At 43.1% G+C, this 20,273-nt stretch overlaps 2 protein-coding genes across 2 annotated transcripts; both read left to right on the top strand.

Moving 5' to 3' along the window:
- Positions 1–1,909: 1,909 nt before the first annotated feature.
- Positions 1,910–5,519, top strand: LOC118426510 (kelch-like protein 30). The gene has a single exon (XM_035835965.1). It carries the CDS (start codon positions 2,173–2,175, stop codon positions 4,171–4,173), a length of 2,001 nt encoding a protein of 666 aa, XP_035691858.1. The 5' UTR covers positions 1,910–2,172; the 3' UTR covers positions 4,174–5,519.
- A 2,242-nt stretch (positions 5,520–7,761) lies between these two features.
- LOC118427753 (sepiapterin reductase-like) lies at positions 7,762–10,151 on the top strand. Its single transcript, XM_035837713.1, has 4 exons — positions 7,762–8,141; positions 8,652–8,803; positions 9,271–9,393; positions 9,903–10,151. The coding sequence occupies exons 1-4, from the start codon at positions 7,847–7,849 to the stop codon at positions 10,149–10,151; spliced, it is 819 nt and encodes a 272-aa protein (XP_035693606.1). The 5' UTR covers positions 7,762–7,846.
- Positions 10,152–20,273: the final 10,122 nt, after the last annotated feature.

Here is a 20,273-nt window from a genome sequence, read left to right as displayed (position 1 = left end):
CTGCATGAGTAGGTAAAGAACTTCGTGTCAACGTAGCACCCCCCTCTAAGAATAGTAGCTCATGTTGCGCTTGTTGTATGAGTAAACATATGTCTTTATTCATGCCAGTGTGCTCCCGGTAAGGTACAGTGCGCTTGGAATTGGATATGGCGGATAGCATTTAGGTGGATGTTCCAACATTTATGTGCTAATTGATGCCTCAAATATCAAATCTTTATTGACACGACAAAAGCACAGCGGCTTTCGTAAGGTCTACATGTATAACAACTACTTACAGTACAACTAAACACAGATATATGGATATTTATAGGTATGAGTAAGTCAACATAAAGGGTCTAGCATGTCATTAACACTATTAGTTCTACGGTATAGACATTCTTGGATATATTTGCCTACTTGTACACAGTGAGGATTATCGCCTCCCAGAATGTACTCAAATGAAGGCTTAAATCTCGCGAAAACATATTCGCTTTCCTCCCTGCCCCCAATGATATGGTACTAGTAGTCTCCAAAAAAGTAAAAAATGGTCGCACTCGGTAACTTACAAAAAAGCGTTTGTTGGCAGGCTTATTCAATACTTTTTTACAAGTTAGACATCTAGGTAATATGATATATAAATGTACGCAAGGTAATATTTACAGGCATAAGACCCATTAGGACTTGTGTCTCTGTTTAATATATACTAATTGTCTGACCCTTTTATGACCTAAAGGAAAAGCGGCCTGTAGGCCGATTTGAGATTAAAAAGGTTCAAACAAACATATTTATGATTATGCCATGCAATAACTGATACAGTCAGTAGACGTCGCCCCCGAATAGTTGACTACGGTAACGTTAGTGTCTACTTTAGATGGGCGAAGTAACTGCTTTCAGTTATTAAAGACTACAATATTAGACTGTTTTTACCAAAAAAAATCAAAACGTCTTATTTTTCGGATTGTCTCATTTAATTTGTAACATTCAAACCTTTGTTGTCATAATCATTCGCCATCAAATCCAGTGTATTTACCCAAAGTTGTAATGGACTGGTCCACTTTGAAAAGAAGGCGCGCAGCACATCACGTTGGCGGAGAGTCGGAAGAAGCCGGCGGTACCTGACGCACCCAAACACCTGGTGACGCCGGGAGACGTCATCACACCGGACACGGGATATATGAGGTACCGAGCTACGGGGACGGCTGGGTTTACTGATCGAGCGCCGTGTTTAGAGAAATAACCGCGAGTAAAGTAGCTAGTTTTATATAATTTGTGGGGAGGGGGGCACATGCTTTGCTGCAGGCACAGGCCCCTGCATCAGCCAGCCTAGAGGCGCCAGCACAATTATAAAACTCCTTACAGTGTTCTTATGTTTACAAGTTTGCGGTGGCAAAACCTGTATTGTTTTCATTGGCGTTCAAGGGCGCCGCCAAGTTGGATCTGACGTCACATGGGGCCATCTTGTTTATTTGTTAAACATTTGGAGATACATGTATAAGTGCATTTTAGTCGCGTTTATTGAAAAGGGCAGAGGCACATGCATGGTGACAGGGCAGCCTCACAGTTCCAGTATATACCATTAGTAATGCATTTAGTCCTATTGGAAAGGGGAGGATAAAAAAAAGTGTCATAAGCTCAAGAATCAAAATTCAAACTATGAAAATTTACTCTCAAATGCTTCCTCTTCTGTTGACAAATGCATTGCTAAAGACGAAAATTGCCTATTAGCAGTTGTAGGATGGTACTATTATATTAGTTACAAGGCTAACTACATCATGATGAGACCACAACATGGGAACACAGACTGATCTAAAAAGCAAACATAATATGTATACTGAATTATAGATAATAGTGGTAATTACTGGCATACAAGTTCCACACATTTTGACTTCCTTTGTCTCCCACTCTGTTACAGTTGACTCACTGACAAGCAATTTGAGGGAGCAGTTTGATGCTCAATGCCCCATACAAATCCAGCATCTGATGATGATAGAAGAAAAAACACCAGTGCAAAGTCAAGCTGTGATTATAGCATCTCCCATACCAACTGTGCCGTACTACTAGTATTATTGTAGCATTACAACTTTCAGATCTACTCAGGAATCAGATGCACAATTCAGACTCGGTCATAGCTGCTATTTGCCCAATGGAAGAACTTTATGTTATATAGATCCTGACACAACAGCAACTCAAAGGATGTCGGACTATAGTGACAACTGTGATCGTGAAATCCGTGGCAAACATTCTGAACAGTACCATGACTGGCATGAGGATGGTTCCTGTACCTTTGGAAATAAAGACAAAAGTTACGACCTATGTGCTGAACTCATCAGACAGCGGAAGAGTGGTGAGTTTGTGGACGTGGTGGTGAAGGTAGAAGGCAGGGAGTTCCCTTGTCACCGGGCTGTGTTGGCAGTCACACCATACTTTCACACCATGTTTTCGTCCAACCTTGCGGAAAGCAAGGCGAAGGTAATAACACTACACGATATTGACTCTGGCAGCTTTTCCAAGATTCTGGACTTTGTGTACACGGGAGAAATCTTGATGGCTAAAGACGACGTTCAAGACATTCTGCAGGCAGCGCACATGCTGCAAGCTGAGGAAGTCCTAGAGTACTGCGAAAAGTTCATTGAAAACAACCTTTGTGCTTCTAACTGTGTGGGTGTCATGTGCCTTGCTGACATGTATGGCTTGTGTAGTTTGAAAACTACAGCAAGATGCATGGTGATGTCTAAGTTCTCGGTGGTTGGACGAAGTGAGGAGTTTCTGAGCCTTTCAACTCAGCAGCTCTTGGATCTACTCGGCGACAAGGAATTGAGAGTTGAGAGTGAAGACGATATCCTCCTTTCTGTGATACAATGGCTCGATCATGAACCAGAAAGCCGCAAGGCTGAGGTATCCGGAATTCTGCCAGTGATTTGCTTATCACGTGTAAGGGTCAGTGTGCTAAAGAAGTTTGAAGTCCACCCGGCGATACAGGATTCACCCGAATGTCTTGCCAAAGTCACAGCTGCAAAGGAGGAACATCTAAGTGGGTCACCTCGGCTGATGGCAGACACAGGAAGAGAGGAAGATGGAAGAAGACCTACTAGTAGGTGTGGGATTTCAGACGACCTGGCAATTATTGTGGGCGGTTGGAAGGCGGTCACTCAAGAACGTTACAGCAAAAATCCAACACCACCGATGCCTTTCCAAAGCATAATTTGTATGGATCCAGTTCGTGAGCAATGCTACCATGTCACCGACCTTCCGACACCCATCGTTGGATGCATGAGTGTGGCAAGTGCAGGACGATACTTGTACGTGACGGGAGGGCGCACCTCGTCTTTACTTCACCCAGACCCTGGTGGCAGCAACATTCCATCCAAACAAGCCTTTCGGTACAATTTCGCTACAGACACTTGGACGAGGTTACCTGACTTGCCTCGCGGTAGGGCGGGGCACGGGTCCGCCATTGTTGATGGAAAGCTCTTCCTGGTTGGAGGCGACACTACGGCGACGTTGTTCAATATGCTCAGTATGGAGTGTTTCGATATTGAAGCAGAAGCTTGGATACAGCCTCCTAAAGTGCCTGCAATCATCCCGTCACCCAACTTGACAGTGATAGGATGCGGGGGTAAGCTTGTGCTCATTCAGGGACTCAGAAAGAAGAAAAGATTCAGCGTCCATGCCTTAGATGTTAAAACTCAACGTTGGAATTCTGCCAGCAGGTCTGCACGAGCCAGGGATTTTGATGTGGACTTTAGAGTGACAGCCGTTAACAACAAGGTTCATTTCTGTGTTGATATGTATTGCTATGGGGAGGTCTACACCTACGATGTTGACAAGGAAACACCATCAATTGAAGAGGAGAAGCTAAACACACAAGATGTCAAAGAGGAGCTTCACATAGTTGATAGAGTATGCAGGAGACGCAAGCGCTATGTCAATGGACAGAAGGGTATCATCAACACCATGTCAAGAAAAAACTACAAACTGCGCCGTGCAGGTCAGACAAGAAGCTTATACGTTGTAAACGAACACACCAAACTGACCCTTCCTTTTGCTCTGTTTGGCCACGGATTCCTGGCAACCAAGAAAATTCATGTTGGATGGTACTGCAGGGACCAGCTAGCAAAAGTGGAGAAGGAGAGGGAACTACAGGATTTGTTAAGATATTATTACTTAAGCTCAGATGATGAGCAGTACCTCTGAGTCCCAGACTTTGTAATTTGGGTTTCGCTGTTTCTTCATACATCTTCCATCACTGTTAGTGAAATCTTGTCTGTTGACAAGTAAGTAATAGCCTGGTAACCATACCATCAGGGCGCTTGCCGTTTTGTCTACGGCGCTGAAGGGGTAGCTGGCCCATGCAGTTAATTAGTGCAGGCCGTGTGTGTGTGTGTGTTGGGGGGGGGGGGAGTTGTTACGGGGTTAGGTTAGATTTTGTCTGCTGGCGGCGTAAACTCTTAAGACCTGCTACAAGCTCTAGCGGTGAAATCTCAAAGGGCAGCTAATTAGACAGGTTGACAGAAGCAAGTCGGTGCCTTAGCACTGGGCAGGGTAACGCACCTCAGAGCCAACCAGCAGATAAAGGAACTGAGGAAGGTACTAGTACTTGCATCCATGGCAAGAACAGTTGCCGGTTTATCATAGGCTGTCAGACAAATTATGCAGCAGAGATTTGTAGGAGAAGAACCCCTGTATTTGTAGCATGCCTACATGTAGCTACAGTGTACTTTGAAACAGCTTGGATTTTACCTTTTACTGGCATTTGTTACTTTTGTTGGTTACAGTTTCAATGTTTATAACTTTCTTCCATGTATATGCATGTGTAATGTTACATATATACCTTGCCCAAAATGATGATTTGAGCAATGTATTTTATTTAGCTTAGAACTACTACTTTTTTTAGCTTTAGTATATATCTGTATTATGTTAGTTCTGTAGGTTGCCTTGTTTACATTTCAGTAAAAAAATTGACGACAAATTATCACATACTAATATAATGTTACTAGATACGTATACCAATTAGCCCTTTCACAGAGGTTACAACACATGTGCCAGTGAGAGGAACTCTGGGTAATATGTCAAAGTTGAAGGCCCCAGAGCATAGTCATAGACATAGACATTCTTCCAATTTTTCCGCCATTATGTTCTTTACATTGTTACACAAATTGAAACAATGGTAGAGACGAAACTGTTTACGTCTGAGGGCTTTCAACTTTGACATATTACCCAGAGTTCCTTTCACCCGCGCATGCATGATAACCTCAGTGAAAGGGCTTTTTGAGGGTTGAAAAACAAGTTCCTGTAATGCCTTCGACATTTTGACACACTATGTATGAGTCCTGACTGAAATCAACATATGAAAGTTATACATTAACAACTCCTTAAACACAACATCAGGCCTGTCAGTTTATTAGTACTTACTACGATATTGTTTTAATGCCTGTTGACCATGTTCTCTGTCTTGTGACAGGTGTGTGTTAGATTTGCTTCCACTTCAGATGTTAATGTTAGAGATTTGATACACATGGATTAAACCATTTTTAACATTATTTTTGACTTTGTGTTTTTTCTTAATGCAATATAATAATATAAAAATATAAGTCGATACAAATATGTCGATACTACTAATATTGTTGCCTGCAGCCTGCTTGTTGTATAGCGCCGAGAAAGTTCTTATTCTTCAAAGAGGCTCCCGGCACCAAAATAGTCATTTCGTGCTTTAAAACAAGTACACTGTTCTACTGTGAAAATTGTGTTTTGCAAAAGATGTGGCGTAACAATGACAGCGTCAGAGGTTATGGAATCATAAATCGTTAAAGTGAACAACCTGGTTCTGAAGTGCAACCTAAAGTAATATTGGATTGACACTTGTGTTAGGTAGACCCCTCTTAGTCATGTCTAAAAGTTACAAAGTCCAATTTAATTATTGGCTATGGTTTTCTTTATCACATAATGTCATTATGAGACCGACTTAATTTTATGTGACATCCTCTGGAGACCCCAAAACTATAATGCGCGAAGGCAAAAAAGACAAATCTTGCAAAAAAAATGCTGCCAAGCCACACGACTAAACACCCAGTCCATTATCTCTCAGGCTTAATTTGTCTTTTGTTCACCCCCAGTAACACTGGACTTATGGACTTCAGCAAGGAATTTGATAAAGTTTGCCACTCCCTCCTCATCCATAAGTTAAACTGCTACGGCATCACAGGGGCGCTGCAGACCTGGATTCAGAGTTTCCTCACTGATCGCCGGCAAGCGGTAGTAGTGGAAGGCTCAACTTCAAGTTTTGTGTCAGTGGAATCAGGAGTACCGCAGGGGTCTGTTTTAGGCCCAACCCTGTTTCTGTTATATATAAATGATCTTCCCACCAGCTTGTCCTCCATTGCTCGACTATTCGCAGATGACACTATGGCGCATAAGACCATCTGCTCGACTAGGGACCAAGAGTTACTCCAGGAAGACCTGGATCGCCTGGACGTGTGGGAACGAACCTGGTTGATGAGCTTTCACCCAGATAAGTGTCATGCGTTACACTTTACAAGGAAGAGAGTCCCCCTGACAACTAGCTATAAACTTCATGGTCACACCCTAGACTCTCCCAAGGAGGCCAAGTACCTAGGAGTTACACTTACCTACAATCTCAGTTGGAGTACCCACATTGGTAACATTTCAAACAAGGCCAGCAAAACACTAGGTTTTCTGAGAAGAAATCTTAAGGTAAGATCTAAAAAGATCTAAAAAGATCAAAAATCTTGCTTATATTACACTAGTTCGACCGTTATTAGAATTTGCCAGTCCTGTTTGGGATCCCTATACAGCAAAGGATATCCAGAAGCTCGAAGCGGTCCAGCGTCGTGCCGCCCGTTGGGTGTGCAATAGGTACCGCCAGACTTCTAGTGTCAGCGAAATGCTCCACGACCTCGAGTGGCCATCACTCCAGGAAAGGCGACGGAAGGCCAGACTCGTCACCTTTTTTAAGTACCACACGGGTGAACTCTCTATTAACTGTAAGACAAATTAAATCCTGCAACACAAACTAGAAGTTCCCGCTCGACCCATCCTGCGGCTTATAAGGTCCCCGCCAGCAGAACACAATACAGGCAAAATACTTTCTTCCCACGTACAACTAGGGAATGGAACAACCTCCCAGCAGAGGTAGCTTTGTCACCAACCCTGTCAGTATTCAAATCCAAAATTTAAAGTCCCCCTCCGTTTGCGCAGTGGTCTTCTCCGAGTAAGCTATGGCTGCAGAATACTCAACAAGTTGAGGGTGGCAGCCCTAATGAAAGAAGAGAAGAACACTGAAAAAGACAATCTTAGCCATTTCAATAATGCTTATTGCCCTTGAGAACAAGGGCGCTGACGCGCCGGCCCCATGCCCTGACTATGTGCCCCTTTACCATGGAGAGCAGATCCTCTGGCAAGCATGAAATTCTGTTTGACCAGGGATGCTATTTATCCGTTTTTATGCTATTTGTCTATTATTTTAGAACAGGTGACAATCAATACACGCGGGGATGTCATCCAAAACTCAATGTAGCCGAAAAAGCAAATGATGCCATGTAAATGAAGCCGAATGTCTTTCTTCACACAGATTTTAGTTCCACACAGTCCGTAGCCGTACCATCAAATAAATCTTTATCGTCATTTCTATTAATTACTTCAAAATGTTTAGTCACGCAACTTTGTAAATGTATGTATTCACTGAACGAACGCTCGCCCGTATTGTTTTTTGGCGCAGATAGCACAATCTGGTGTAGCTACATTATATGAGGTATCAGGACAAAGGTAATCTGAAAGGTCAAAGTTCGCCTTGCAGCTGACCCAGTAAAGTAAAACCAAGTAACTGTACTGTTGCGACTGCAAGGGACAAATGGCTCTTTCTGAAAGTGTACAGAACTCTTCTTTGCTAGGAAGACCGACGTTCTGTGTTATCACCGGAGCTAGTCGGGGTCTGGGCCGTTCGTTGGCGGTGGAGTTGTCGGGCCGCCTGGGGGAGGGGTCCCGCCTGGTGCTCACGGCCAGGTCGCTGTCCGGACTAGAACAGACCCAGGCCTTGGTAAAGAATAAGACGACAGCGGTAAGCGTCAAGTTGGTTAGTGGTGACCTGGAAGACTCCGACAGATATCAGGACTTATTTCAGGGGATTTTCAGCGACATTACTTCAGGTAAGTTTGAGTTTCGAGTGACCAAATGAATACTAAGGAGTATCATGTAACGAATCAAAATAGATTGACCACTGTTAAACGTTTTTAAACATTAACATTAAAATGTCTTTAATACCTGGATTCATTTTAAGGGCTAGCAGTAACATATTATCCCGAAGGAAACATGTCCATAACTGGGAGCTCGCCAGAGGCCAAAGGATATACCCTAGCCTTGCCAAAAAGTTAAAAACAACAACACACACAGAAAGCCAATTACTCAGTATGCAATTGCACCAAAAGTTATTACGTATAATAGCTCTGAGGCATCGGTTTGGAGCACTGTATTGTGTTACTTAAGCGACCCCTTTGCTTTATACTGTAATGTACAATACTGTGGATCAAATTTCAGTAATGCTGGTTGGGAGAATGATCTCAACAGGGGCATTTCAATTCTATTCCTCATTATCATTGGTGACTAGGAGTAATACAAAATTCACTCACACATATAGACACACAAAATTCTCCTTCCAGGTGCATTCCAACATGCCTTGCTGATCCACAATGCCTCCACACTGGGAGATGTTAGTAAGAGGGTAGTAGAGCACAGTGATGCTGAGGTTCTACAGAAGTATTTCACCATGAACGTGACCTCTGCCATCACTCTCACAGCAAAATTCCTACAGGTAAGACTATGTCAGTCGTTCGACTATTTCATTCGATATAATTATTTTGTTTGATATAATGATTTCATACATTGTTGATAAGATGACTATTTTAGACATTTCTATTGACATAATTGATTACTTTTATTATAATTTTTGTATTTGCTGAATGGTTCCTTTACTTTTGTTGAAAAAAAAAGAGACTATGTCAGTCCTCTCTGCATGTGTTTGCGGGCAGATATCATATACAGCTGTGTCTTTGTTTTGATACTTTATTAAACTTATGTTCACAATAACCCTTGTTAATTATGTTACAGGATTTTCAACATGCATTATCCTGTATAATATCCTTGTTTGATATTTGCGAAAAAAGATTTTTCTGATACGAGTTACCCAGGAAAAGGCAGCATTGCAATATTCCTGTTGAGTCATTAATTGTTGCTCGTCAATGTTATAATAAAAACATGTATACTACATCTGCCCTTCAGATATTTCCCAGTAGTGGCATGACCAGGACAGTGATAAACATCACCTCCAGTGCAGGCTTCACTCCAATCAAGACCAACTCTCTATACTGTAGTGGTAAAGCAGCAAGGGACATCATGTTCAAGGTAAGGGAACTGTGGAAATGTACCTAGTTTGTCTCATATGAACAGCCTGACCACAGCCAACACAAAAGACAGGTACCATAGACAGCCCCCCCCCCCCCACCTTGGTTTGATCATCAGTGTTCAACCTTCCTCACCATTTAAGTTTTGTAATGATCATGAAGGCAACTTCTTTTTGCCATTTTTTTATTCGAATGCTTCATCAGTTTTGAGGTTCCCAGAAGATATCATCCACATAATCAAGTCAACGTGGCCTAACCTCGAGGAGTTTGAACCGCTAATTGCCCATCTTTAATTGGTCGAGCTGCTAACTGTAATGGACAGTCATATTCAATCAATGAAAAGGCTGGACCCTGAAGTTCAAGAGATTTGTGAATAAACATTTCTAAGATATCACTTGGGCATCAGAAATAGCTGACTAAGTAAAAAATTTATATTGAACTTTTGATTAACTGTTGAAGAAGACCGTTGAGGTGACTGATGATATAACTTCTGCCCTACCTTGATAACAGGTGCTGGCAGAAGAGTCGCCAGACGTTCGTGTGCTGTCCTTCTCACCGGGTGCCATGGACACGGAGATGTTTGACTACTACAGAACGCACGTGGGAGACCCTGAGGTCAGGGCACTGTTGTGCCAGCTAGCAGAGAACGGCAAACTCCTGAAGCCGGATTTCTCCGCACAGAAACTGATCCAAATACTGGAGGAAAATTCCTTCAAGTCTGGTGCCGTACTCGATGTCTTAGATAGATTTGAACACTGAAGACATGCAAAATGCTGTAGATACAAAATATCAGTGGTAATTCCAAACATTCACTTGCTAACGTGGTACATTTTGTACGTCAGGAGCTTACTTGGAATCCAAGAAAAAATTCTGGTAGGGAGCTTATGCAAATGTTTTGGAAAGAAGCTATGTGTAACTTTATCCATGAATGGTATAAGCTTTAGGAATTGTCACTTTTGACTTCTTTTCAACTTTTAAGATCTTAATGTAAAGATAGTGCCAGTGTTATCCTGTAATTATGTTTATCTTCATGGAAGGGAAATATATAATTGTTTTTGCTCTTCTTCTTTTCTCCAATGAAAAATAAAAATTGGTATTTCCACAACTCGAGCTTGGAATAACTTGAAACCAGTATACTGGAAGGTCAGTGTGTAAGTCCCAGCATGTTGGTCATGTTGCCCCATATGGAGAGCGGACTTGAGTAATGGACGCTGATTTTGTTTAGATGCCTCGGTTTTCATGAGACCTACTGATGTCACTGAATGTAACACGTTTAGTATTGTTTATATGTATGGGGGGCTGCCTTGGAAATCAACTTTAAGGGGCCACCCACTTGTTTTGAGATGAAATAAATAAATCCCATTCATCTTCAGATGAAATAAATAATCTTCTTCTTGTATCCCTCAGTATAAGTATGTTACCGATGGGGCAAATAGTTTTTGCCATCTTCCGCAATTTTCTGTTTTTCTTAGTGTTTCACTCAGTGTCATGCATTCTCTGATATTATCCTCCCATCTTTTCCATTGTCTACCCCTCTTTCTTCCTCCATGGACGGTTCCTTGTATGATAGTTTTGACTTAGTCCCGATGACCGTCACACGTGGCCGTACCACTTCAGTTTTCTTTTAGTGTGGTTAGGTCATCTTTGTTAGCTATAGATCTGTCAATTATTTGCACTGTCAATAGTCTCTTAGCACCCCCTACCGTGTGAAGGAGGTATTACAGTTAGTGATTTGAAATATGCCTCACATTACATATTACGTAAAAACAAGCATTACGTACATAGACCAAAGTAATTGACACAAGCCCTTTGTTATTATAACTAACTGCTATTAGTGTCGTATCCATTTTTGATTATACTGCTGCTGGGATCCCTGTCACAGGGGTAGGCAGCAGTCGGAATAGTCTTCACACTGTGCTTCCATGCTGCTGGTCCGTCCAGTGAGTCCAGCTCTGGGCTTCAACTCCATGGTTTGCCTCGATGGCCGGACCCTACCTTCCGCACCCGCAAGTCAGCGAGGCCCGCGACACTACCGGCTGCTCGTCGGTGACTGCTACCGGCACTGCCTGTGCCTTTATCTGTATGAAGAACTTTCCATTTCGGTTTGGATAGGGTTTTTTTTTTTTTTTACGGCCGGATATCCTTCCTGACGCCAACCTGTAACCGCACTAACTGGGCTATCAGTATCACATCATCCATCACACCAGTCTGTCAGTTTATCGCCAGCTGCCGCGATGAAGCTACCCCAGGTCAGGTAGGAGCTTTGTATCGGGGAGCTCGTCCCTTAGACAGGCTGCTTCCACTTCAGCTGATGACCCCTGTCTGGCCAACTCGATAACCCTGAGTAGGGGGAGGGGTCGAGGGCTGCCAGATCCTGTCCCTTATCGAAGAGGGACGGAAAACTGCTAAAGTGGGTTATAGAAATGTTGATGGGCCAAAGTAATTGAAGAAAAAGTCAATAAAAATATATATAAACAAGAGTGGGAGGGGGGCAGAAAGGCTGTTGGATATTGGCATGTCATGCGGTCTAACTATGTAAACAAAACAAAAAATGAACATAAGGACACATTAAACCCTGTCATCTACATCCAATAACACTAAAATTGGCCTACAAGAGACCCTCCACACAGAAGATTAAGATGGATACACATCCCATGTGCAGCAGGATCCAAGGATGCGGCCATCTAGTGCTACACACAAAATGTACTTTCAAATCATACAACATTACATATATTTTAACATATTTGCCATTATCTATTTGAGTCAAAAATCTTTCCGACAAAACATACAATCATGTATCCAAATTCAAGTCCAAAATCAAGTATAATTCAGTCATCTATTACATCTGATAAAATTTCATTTACAGGCACAGAATTTCCCTTTTAGACTCTATGACCAAATATTGTAAGAGCATGGTCGGTAATCAAAGAAAAGTACAATACATGTATCTTGGTACAGCTGTTGATAGCATGACTCTTTAACTTAATTATAGCATTTACCAACCCTGCCCATGTCACAGCATGATCAAGATTGTTCATGGAGTACCAAACTGCAAAAATCACTGACACTGTAGGTACAGGTCTAAAATACCAGGTTATGTATACTGATACTGTACTTGAATACTTTTTTAGACAGTCATGTGAATAACTTTTTTACTTATTTTGTTTCCAAAACCGAGTTATGCCATACATGCACAAAACTGAAACTTTAGGATGGTAAAAAGATAAAAATATTGTATTGGGCTTTCAAGCTAGCACCATCTTTAATTTGAAATCCGATCAAGGAGCTTTTATCAGGATAAAAGCTCCTTGATCCTATTGAAAGTATGTTCTCTGCATATTATATGCTAGAAGTCTTCATACACATTGCTAGCAATCAACAGTTTACTGTCCCTGTACATTATCATTGACAACCACATGTACTTTGTTCAATAGTTCAGATCCAGGTATCTAAACTTTTGTACATGTACATGTGTACTAGTACTTTGTATGTACTGGTACTCTGTATGTACTGGTACTCTGTATGTACTGCCTGTGTGAAAATCAACTCGCCCCGAACGGTTCGGACCGGTCCGAGGGCAGTCCGAGCGGTCCGCCTACGTCAAAGCCGTCCGGCCCGCGAGGCTGCCAGCCCGAGCGCCGGGCGGTGAACCGTCATTAAGTGGTTCAGCACGTTCGGCAGTTCAGGACCGCCGGACGCTTCGGGCGCCGTAAAACACTTAGAAAAAATTGCCGCCGCCCTGCCAAATTTTGTCTAAGTCCCTAAATTGTATGAAGCCGTGCGACAGCGCCCCCTTCCGTACACTAGGCGCAGCGGCCAGAAGAGCAGTAAAGTCCGTAGGTGAGACTATTAGACATTGTTAGAGGCATGCATTACGTCCATTATTGCGGGGCAACAGCCAGAGCGGGCGAACACTAATAGTAATAGCGTTGCACTATCGCCAGAACAATACAAAATGTACTATGAAAATTTAAAAAATTGAGATTTTTCTACCTTCAAATCTACAACTTTTCTTCTATATTATATTTTGGCCGCGACTAATGAATGGGTGACGTGTTTTCTTGTACATATATGTCACCACGCACGGCTGTCTGAAGTGAAGAGTAGAGTATAATACAATACTCAATAGAGTAGCAAAAACCAACTGATGGGTCTTCTAGTAAAGTTTACATACACTTATAAAATGCTGTTCATTTTCCAATTTCCAGCTTACAGTGTTGAGTCACCCTTTGAAGAATCTGCTCCGCTACTCAGTGCAGTTTTTCTGCATGTGCGAACGTTGCTCAGAAAGCCCGGCTGTCCAGTGTGCGAGATGATTTTGGAAAACACGGCGACCCCAGTTCCAGGCTACACCCGCTGAAATAAACAGCGGATTGATTGACATCCCGCCTGTGAGGCGCACGTGAGCGGCGCTCTGGTGGTCTTCCCACCACACATTGGCCGTTGCCATGGCGCCATGCTGGCGGCAGCCGTTTGATGTGTACAGTGTGGGACAATCTATTTACTGGCTAGCCAATCGCTACGATTTGTACGAAATGAGCCGGAGACGTCGATTTTCACTGCAAATAATGAGCCACATGATTGGTTGTAAGAAACTGAAACTGAAATCCTATGCCCCACTATCAAGTTTCTTGGAAATTCATCTGAATATGGCGAGCCAAAACACGTTGTTCAACCACGTGATTAAGACAATGCCAAAATTTTCGCAGTTACATATTGCCACATTTTGTGACATAATTTAGGTTGTGGGCCCTGTCCGAGTTTTATGGACGGGAAAATACGTCTGGGAGAACTGCGACAAATGCCTGTTTGTCTAATGAAGTCGGCAGGCTTGCTTGCCGACTTGCATGTCGGCTTGCTCTCTCCTTGCAGGAAAATGTTAGTCTCTACCAGTACCAGACTCCGGGTCGCTGGAAAACCGTAGAAATAGAATGAATAGAAGAGTAAGCCGGCCAGGGAACAGTACGCGACCTGCACAGTTTGGATTGCCCATCACGCCCATGCAGCGTTGAGTACGCGGATCACACCTACATGTTTATCCTCTCGACCATTATTAAAGGGTAATCTGCCACGAAGTACCAGTCTTTGTATCGTATCTCGATCGTACACTACCAAATGCCGTGCATGCAGCATATAAAATCTTTATTGACACGACAAAAGTAAAGCGACTTTCGTAAGGTCTATAACTAAACAGACATATGAATATCTATAGGTATGAACAAGTCATTGTTACGAAGTCTGTTCTCATGAAGAATGAATATGTTTTAGTCCTGTTTGTCTCTTTATTTTTCTCTAGCGATAAATGAGAAAAAAGTCTTAAACACGTAACAGCAGATACCGCTTGGATAATCGCAGTGGCATGGCGAATAAGAATTCGGCACGCCGTATTTCGTTTCTAAATCACACGAACGCTATATTGTCCGTTCTGCTGTCGTGTTTGATTTACTAACTACATTGCCCACGCCAATAAAATCGTTGTCTTCCAAGCGCAGTGTAATAAAGTACTATAAGAAGAATAAACGACAATGCTATTGTAGGTCACCCTGGCACCTGAGGTCTTCACCATACGACTCGGGATTGATCATGCTCGCACGGCGTTAAAACGGGCGGGGAAAAGTTACAGACCACCATTGTTTTCTGTAGAACTAAATATAATCTTTCTACCCTATGATTAAATAATTGTCTCTGGCGCTTTACAAATAAGACGACATTGAGTTGCGCTACGTTTCGATTGACTGTCATTGTACCAAGCGACGATTCTGTCCAAATGTGCAATAATACGGGAGATAATGTTGAAAATGTATTTAGCATCTTTATTGCCTTTCATGGCGTCCGGCATTATCTCGCCTTGTGGACAATACCTAACATGATTTGTGAAGTGCAACATTTTGAATGTTTCTCACTTACCAAAATTTCCACCATCGTTTGGAGTCAAAGCGCATGCTTTGGCCGGAAAGGAACTTGTGAGCAGTACCTGGTTGGATCACCTGTTGGACGACCTGTAGCAGCGAGACTTCAATCGACCAGTGATATTCCCCTTGACATTATATCAAGAAAGTGGGACTAAAAACAAGTACGTATACAGTGCTGTGTCACGCTGGAGTACGGTATCCAAAACAGGACACGGGGAACGGTTAGCCGAACATCTAACGCCACCATTTTATATGCATATTGTTGTTAGAAGCGTTAGAACTACTTTATCATTTTGACCTGTACTTAGCTTTAAGAGCATAAACGTACAATAAAAATTCGAAAATATATTACTCGTTAGTCGAAGCGACGACTGGATCAAGAAACGCCGTGGATGGCTGCATCCAGCACGTTACACTTACAGAAGGAGAGACTATGCACTACCCGTGCGTCGCAAATTGATAGGGGTTGGGGATGGTGACGCACAATCTAGGGGTCGGTGTCATGTTCCCCTGAGAAATTTGGACGCTTCATCCTTCGTAATATGAAAGGTTAGACTTAGAGAACTGCCCTGGATCTGGCCAGGGACAGGCGGATCTCAGGACACGCAACAGTGCCTCCCGAACCGTTCTGAACGTTCGGACCGGTTATCACGATTATTGTCAGCAGGGTGTCAAGCTTGAAAGACTCCCCTGTCTGCCCCTGGGGATAACATGAGCATTGCGCGTGCGTCGCGGTCATTTCAAATTGAAAACTCATCAGTAAACCGTTTCCTGATGTCCTGTGTTATTTTTCCGCTTTTTAGTCTTATACTAAGGCTAAATGTACAGACTATCATGGATAAGTTGGAAGAGGTGTCGCGTGAGGGGTTTGTACGTTGTCGTTTCGGGTCAGGATGCATCAAACTACCATGGAGAGATGGAAAAGGACTAGCAACACAAACAATTTGTGTGGAATTATGTTCTGGTGCTGTTCCAACCGACTGCCGAAACTTCCGTGGAATACGAACGGACTGGAATACAAACATCCCTTCTTGTTCAAGACTGAACTGGTAAGAAACTGTTTTACATAGTTTAGCTGTGTTACCAAGTGTGTTAGATGTGAAATTATCAACAGCACAGTCAAAATCCTGGCTAACTGAAGGCATGTATTTTTTCCGCACTTACTGGGACTCCTGTGGGCTGTATTATGCACAATGTTGTTTCAGCGCCCATTTTCGTGGAAACACAGTGGTATGATGACGTAATATTCACTTGTTGCAGCAAAGAGGAAGTCATGTTTCCACGTACCGTTGCAAATTATATCATAAATATAACCTTCTCGGCGAAGATAATGATGTGATTATGATCGTCTTACAATTTCCGCATACACCACTGATCGGAGGTAATTTTAAATCCATGACGAAGGTAACGAAGTTGTTTCCTCAATGTCCCGGGTTTGATAAAACCTCCCTGGTTGGGGGCAACGTTCTCACGGGTCGGACATGTCGGAGCCAGGCGGATCTCTGGACACGCCACAGTAAATCCCGAACCGTTTGAACCGTTCGGACGGGCTATCGGGATTATTGTCAGCAGGGAGTCAAGCTTTAGAAACTCGCCTGCCTGCCCCTGGGGATAAAACCTGTGAAATTCCAGCGAATTTGTTTTCTTCTCTGTACTTCAGTAAGTGTATCTTGGTTGTGTACATGCCCAATGCTGTGTAACGACTAAACGCACAGAACAAAGACTAAACTGTAGACTAAGCGTAATCTGAATTAGCACGTCAGGTGTCCATGTCCATGCTTCATATAGAGTAGAGAGAGTAGAGTACAACTACAACTGAAAAATATTAATATCAACGTTCCATAGAATTACTTCTCCTCACCATGGCATACTAGTAACTTCCTCCCAAGGACGTTATATCCATGTCCTCACGAGCGGAATTTCCTCGACAATAATCCTCCCCGTTTAATATTGTTCCTCCTTACCAACTTTTCAAAAAGCGTTTATTTACTTGTGCCGCAAGTAAAGATTTCGCCTGCTATTCACACATGTGCCTTTGACGGGCATAAAAATCTATCAAGCGATGTGAAAGTTGAAACGTCTACGGCGTAGGTTAACAATAATCCTCTAGGGTGACGTCTTTTAATCTCTACTCATTCAATCAACATTGTATGATATCACTCGTGGTACTTCTGAAGCCTTCTGAATATCGTTGATTTTACAAAAGTTAATGAAATCACATGCACAATAACTATACACTAGAGACAAGCAGATTTTATATCCTATTTGCTTTGCTGAATAATTTAAGTAGATTCTAGACTTACGGCCGAAGCTCAAAGGTGCGGCCGGACGTTGCAATTGGTGATTTTGCCACCCTTCCAGAAATTGGAGACCCGTTGTAGTGTGACATTTTGATTCCTGCCCTACGAATCGGTCTGGTAGGCGGCTGTCCCCGGCCGGAGACCAGTTTTGCTGGGATTAGGACAGAAGGAAAGCTTTACGGGAACACCGGCCAGTCTTGTCAAAAGTCGCTTACAAGTGCGCAAAGTAAATGTACTGCCGAAAGATTCCAATAATAATTGTGCAGACGTTTTATAATACGGACAGCATGACACCCAGCTAGCGGATATATGGTTGCTAATTATTTTGTCGGTCGCCACGCGATGATGGACAGCGGCACGCCTCTATACCTAAAGTTTCGCGCTGTGCGGGTGTGGCCTAGCCACTGGCTCGCAAATTGATATCTGGATCGTATTTTCCCGTCTTTGAATAACTTGCTCGTGAAAAAAGGCAAGAAACACAAAGGAAATGGGTATAATGACGACATCATTCTTAGTGGTATTCCTGTCAATGGATGTGCAAACTGTGCCAAAAATTAACACATGGAACGTAAAATAAACAACAAACAACGAGTTATAGACATGTGCGCACTTGTCGGGCGGCTGTCCCAAAGGACCGGGAGGCTTCAATCAAGTGTGGGAGAGTTCAATTCACGTATGGGGGCCAGCACCTATATCAAAACTAGTCTTATTTTAGACACGTAGAATAATATTTTGTGGCACTAGATTAACATATATATTACAATTCAATATTTAGATACAACTTTCTTTCAACAAAATACAATAAAGTTCAACACACACCAACAAAATGTTTGGCTTCTTCATAGGATCGTCTTCTTGTTTACGTTTGAGATGGGGTCACTGAACCCTCGCCGCCGCTGGTGCGTAACGTGCCTAGCGTTGACATGAATATATTAGGGCATTCAATGATGTTTATAAATGAATCTTCTAGATTATGGACTTGAATGTATATCATATATTAGTGATAGTGTCTCCACCACATGTTTGGTAACCACGCTTCAGTCGGAAAGACATCAGAAATCCATTACTTACGCTTTGTACATGGTCAATCAAATGTTTCCTGGGACTCCGCACGCACATAACGTCAAAGTGAGGGCACATGTGATTTACATTGATTGTCTTGCGGCTGGTGTCATTCTGTAACTTCAAGCCGTCATTAATACTTTGTCTATAGGAGCGCTGGCGGCAGAGGGATGAATTGCATTCAAATTCTTTCTATTTTGTGACGGCATTCCGGCGGTTCAGACCGTCCGAACTGTTTGGGCAGCGATTTCCACCTCACAACAGCACGATTTTACGCATTCCACGGGTGTTTGGGAGGTACAGTTGCCATGTAAATTGGTGGTTCGCAGACGTCCGCAGACGTCCGAACCGGCGCCCCGCGGTGCTCTGCACGCCCCCAGACGGTCCGGATCGCTTTGTTGCTATGGGAACCGCCCGTTCGGCCGTCCGGCCCGGGCGGAGCCGTACCGGCTCGAACCGTTCGAACGGCCCGCTCCAGGCCGCCGCCCGAAAGCGTTCGAACGATGCCGTCCGGGACCAGTCCGGGACGTAGTCTGGGCTAGTCCAAGCGGCCAATCTGGACCCTTTATGGCCGTCCGAACCGTTCTGCGAACTGTCGAGCGTCCGTCCCGTCCGACCGACCCGTCCGACCCCCGGACTATTGCATGGTTCGAACTGACGGTTCATGCCGGTCCGGACTAGTCCGGGACGGGCAAATTTTCACACAGGTGGTACTCTGTATGTACTGGTACTCTGTATGTACTGGTACTCTGTATGTACTGGTACTCTGTGTGTACTGGTACTCTGTGTGTACTGGTAGTCTGTATGTACTGGTACTCTGTATGTACTGGTACTCTGTATGTACTGGTACTCTGTATGTACTGGTACTCTGTATGTACTGGTACTCTGTATGTACTGGTACTCTGTATGTACTGGTACTCTGTGTGTACTGGTACTCCGTATGTACTGGTACTCTGTATGTAAGCATGAGGGAGCTTCAAGCGAGTGCCTCAAGCAACAAAGCTCTGCATGACATTGTATAAGAACCCAACACACTTATTGAGAAGAGTTTGAGTGACCTAGAGTTCTTGGTTGAACATGTGACCTGCAGCACATTAAATATTAGCTAACAGAGATGTGTCATAACTTGAAAGTTCATCTGTGTTGTTAGAAGTCAATTCTTGAATTAGTTAACTGTAATATCCAGGAGAGTTTGTATAAGCCACATGGCTTTTTTCTCCCCCCTTGCACATTCTGTTGTATTCTATAATTTTCTGTATGTATCATTTTTTAAAGTGCAAAATAAAATCAATCAATCAAATCCAACACAAGAAATGGACTCACCCAAATTTTTGACTACACAGCACCAGTCTTTGTCAAGGAATGAACAATCCACTGCTGCTGGGATGTCACATTATGCAGACTGAACACATGACTCAGTGAGCAGTGGATCATAAGTTACAGGAAGTCTATGGTGCCCACTAGAAGCAATGTAAAATCAGAGCTTTACAACCACCCCTAAACAGAGATGGTGGGCGCCATAGACTTCCTGCAACTTACGATCCACTGCTTAATACTGAGTCACGTGTTCTATCTGCATAACGTGACGTCACGACAGCAGTGGATTG

Source organism: Branchiostoma floridae, chromosome 1, assembly GCF_000003815.2.
Source record: "Branchiostoma floridae strain S238N-H82 chromosome 1, Bfl_VNyyK, whole genome shotgun sequence".
Classification (NCBI taxonomy): Eukaryota; Metazoa; Chordata; class Leptocardii; order Amphioxiformes; family Branchiostomatidae; genus Branchiostoma; species Branchiostoma floridae.
Note: the sequence above shows the minus strand (reverse complement) of the source record. Positions and strands in the feature narration are given on the sequence as shown.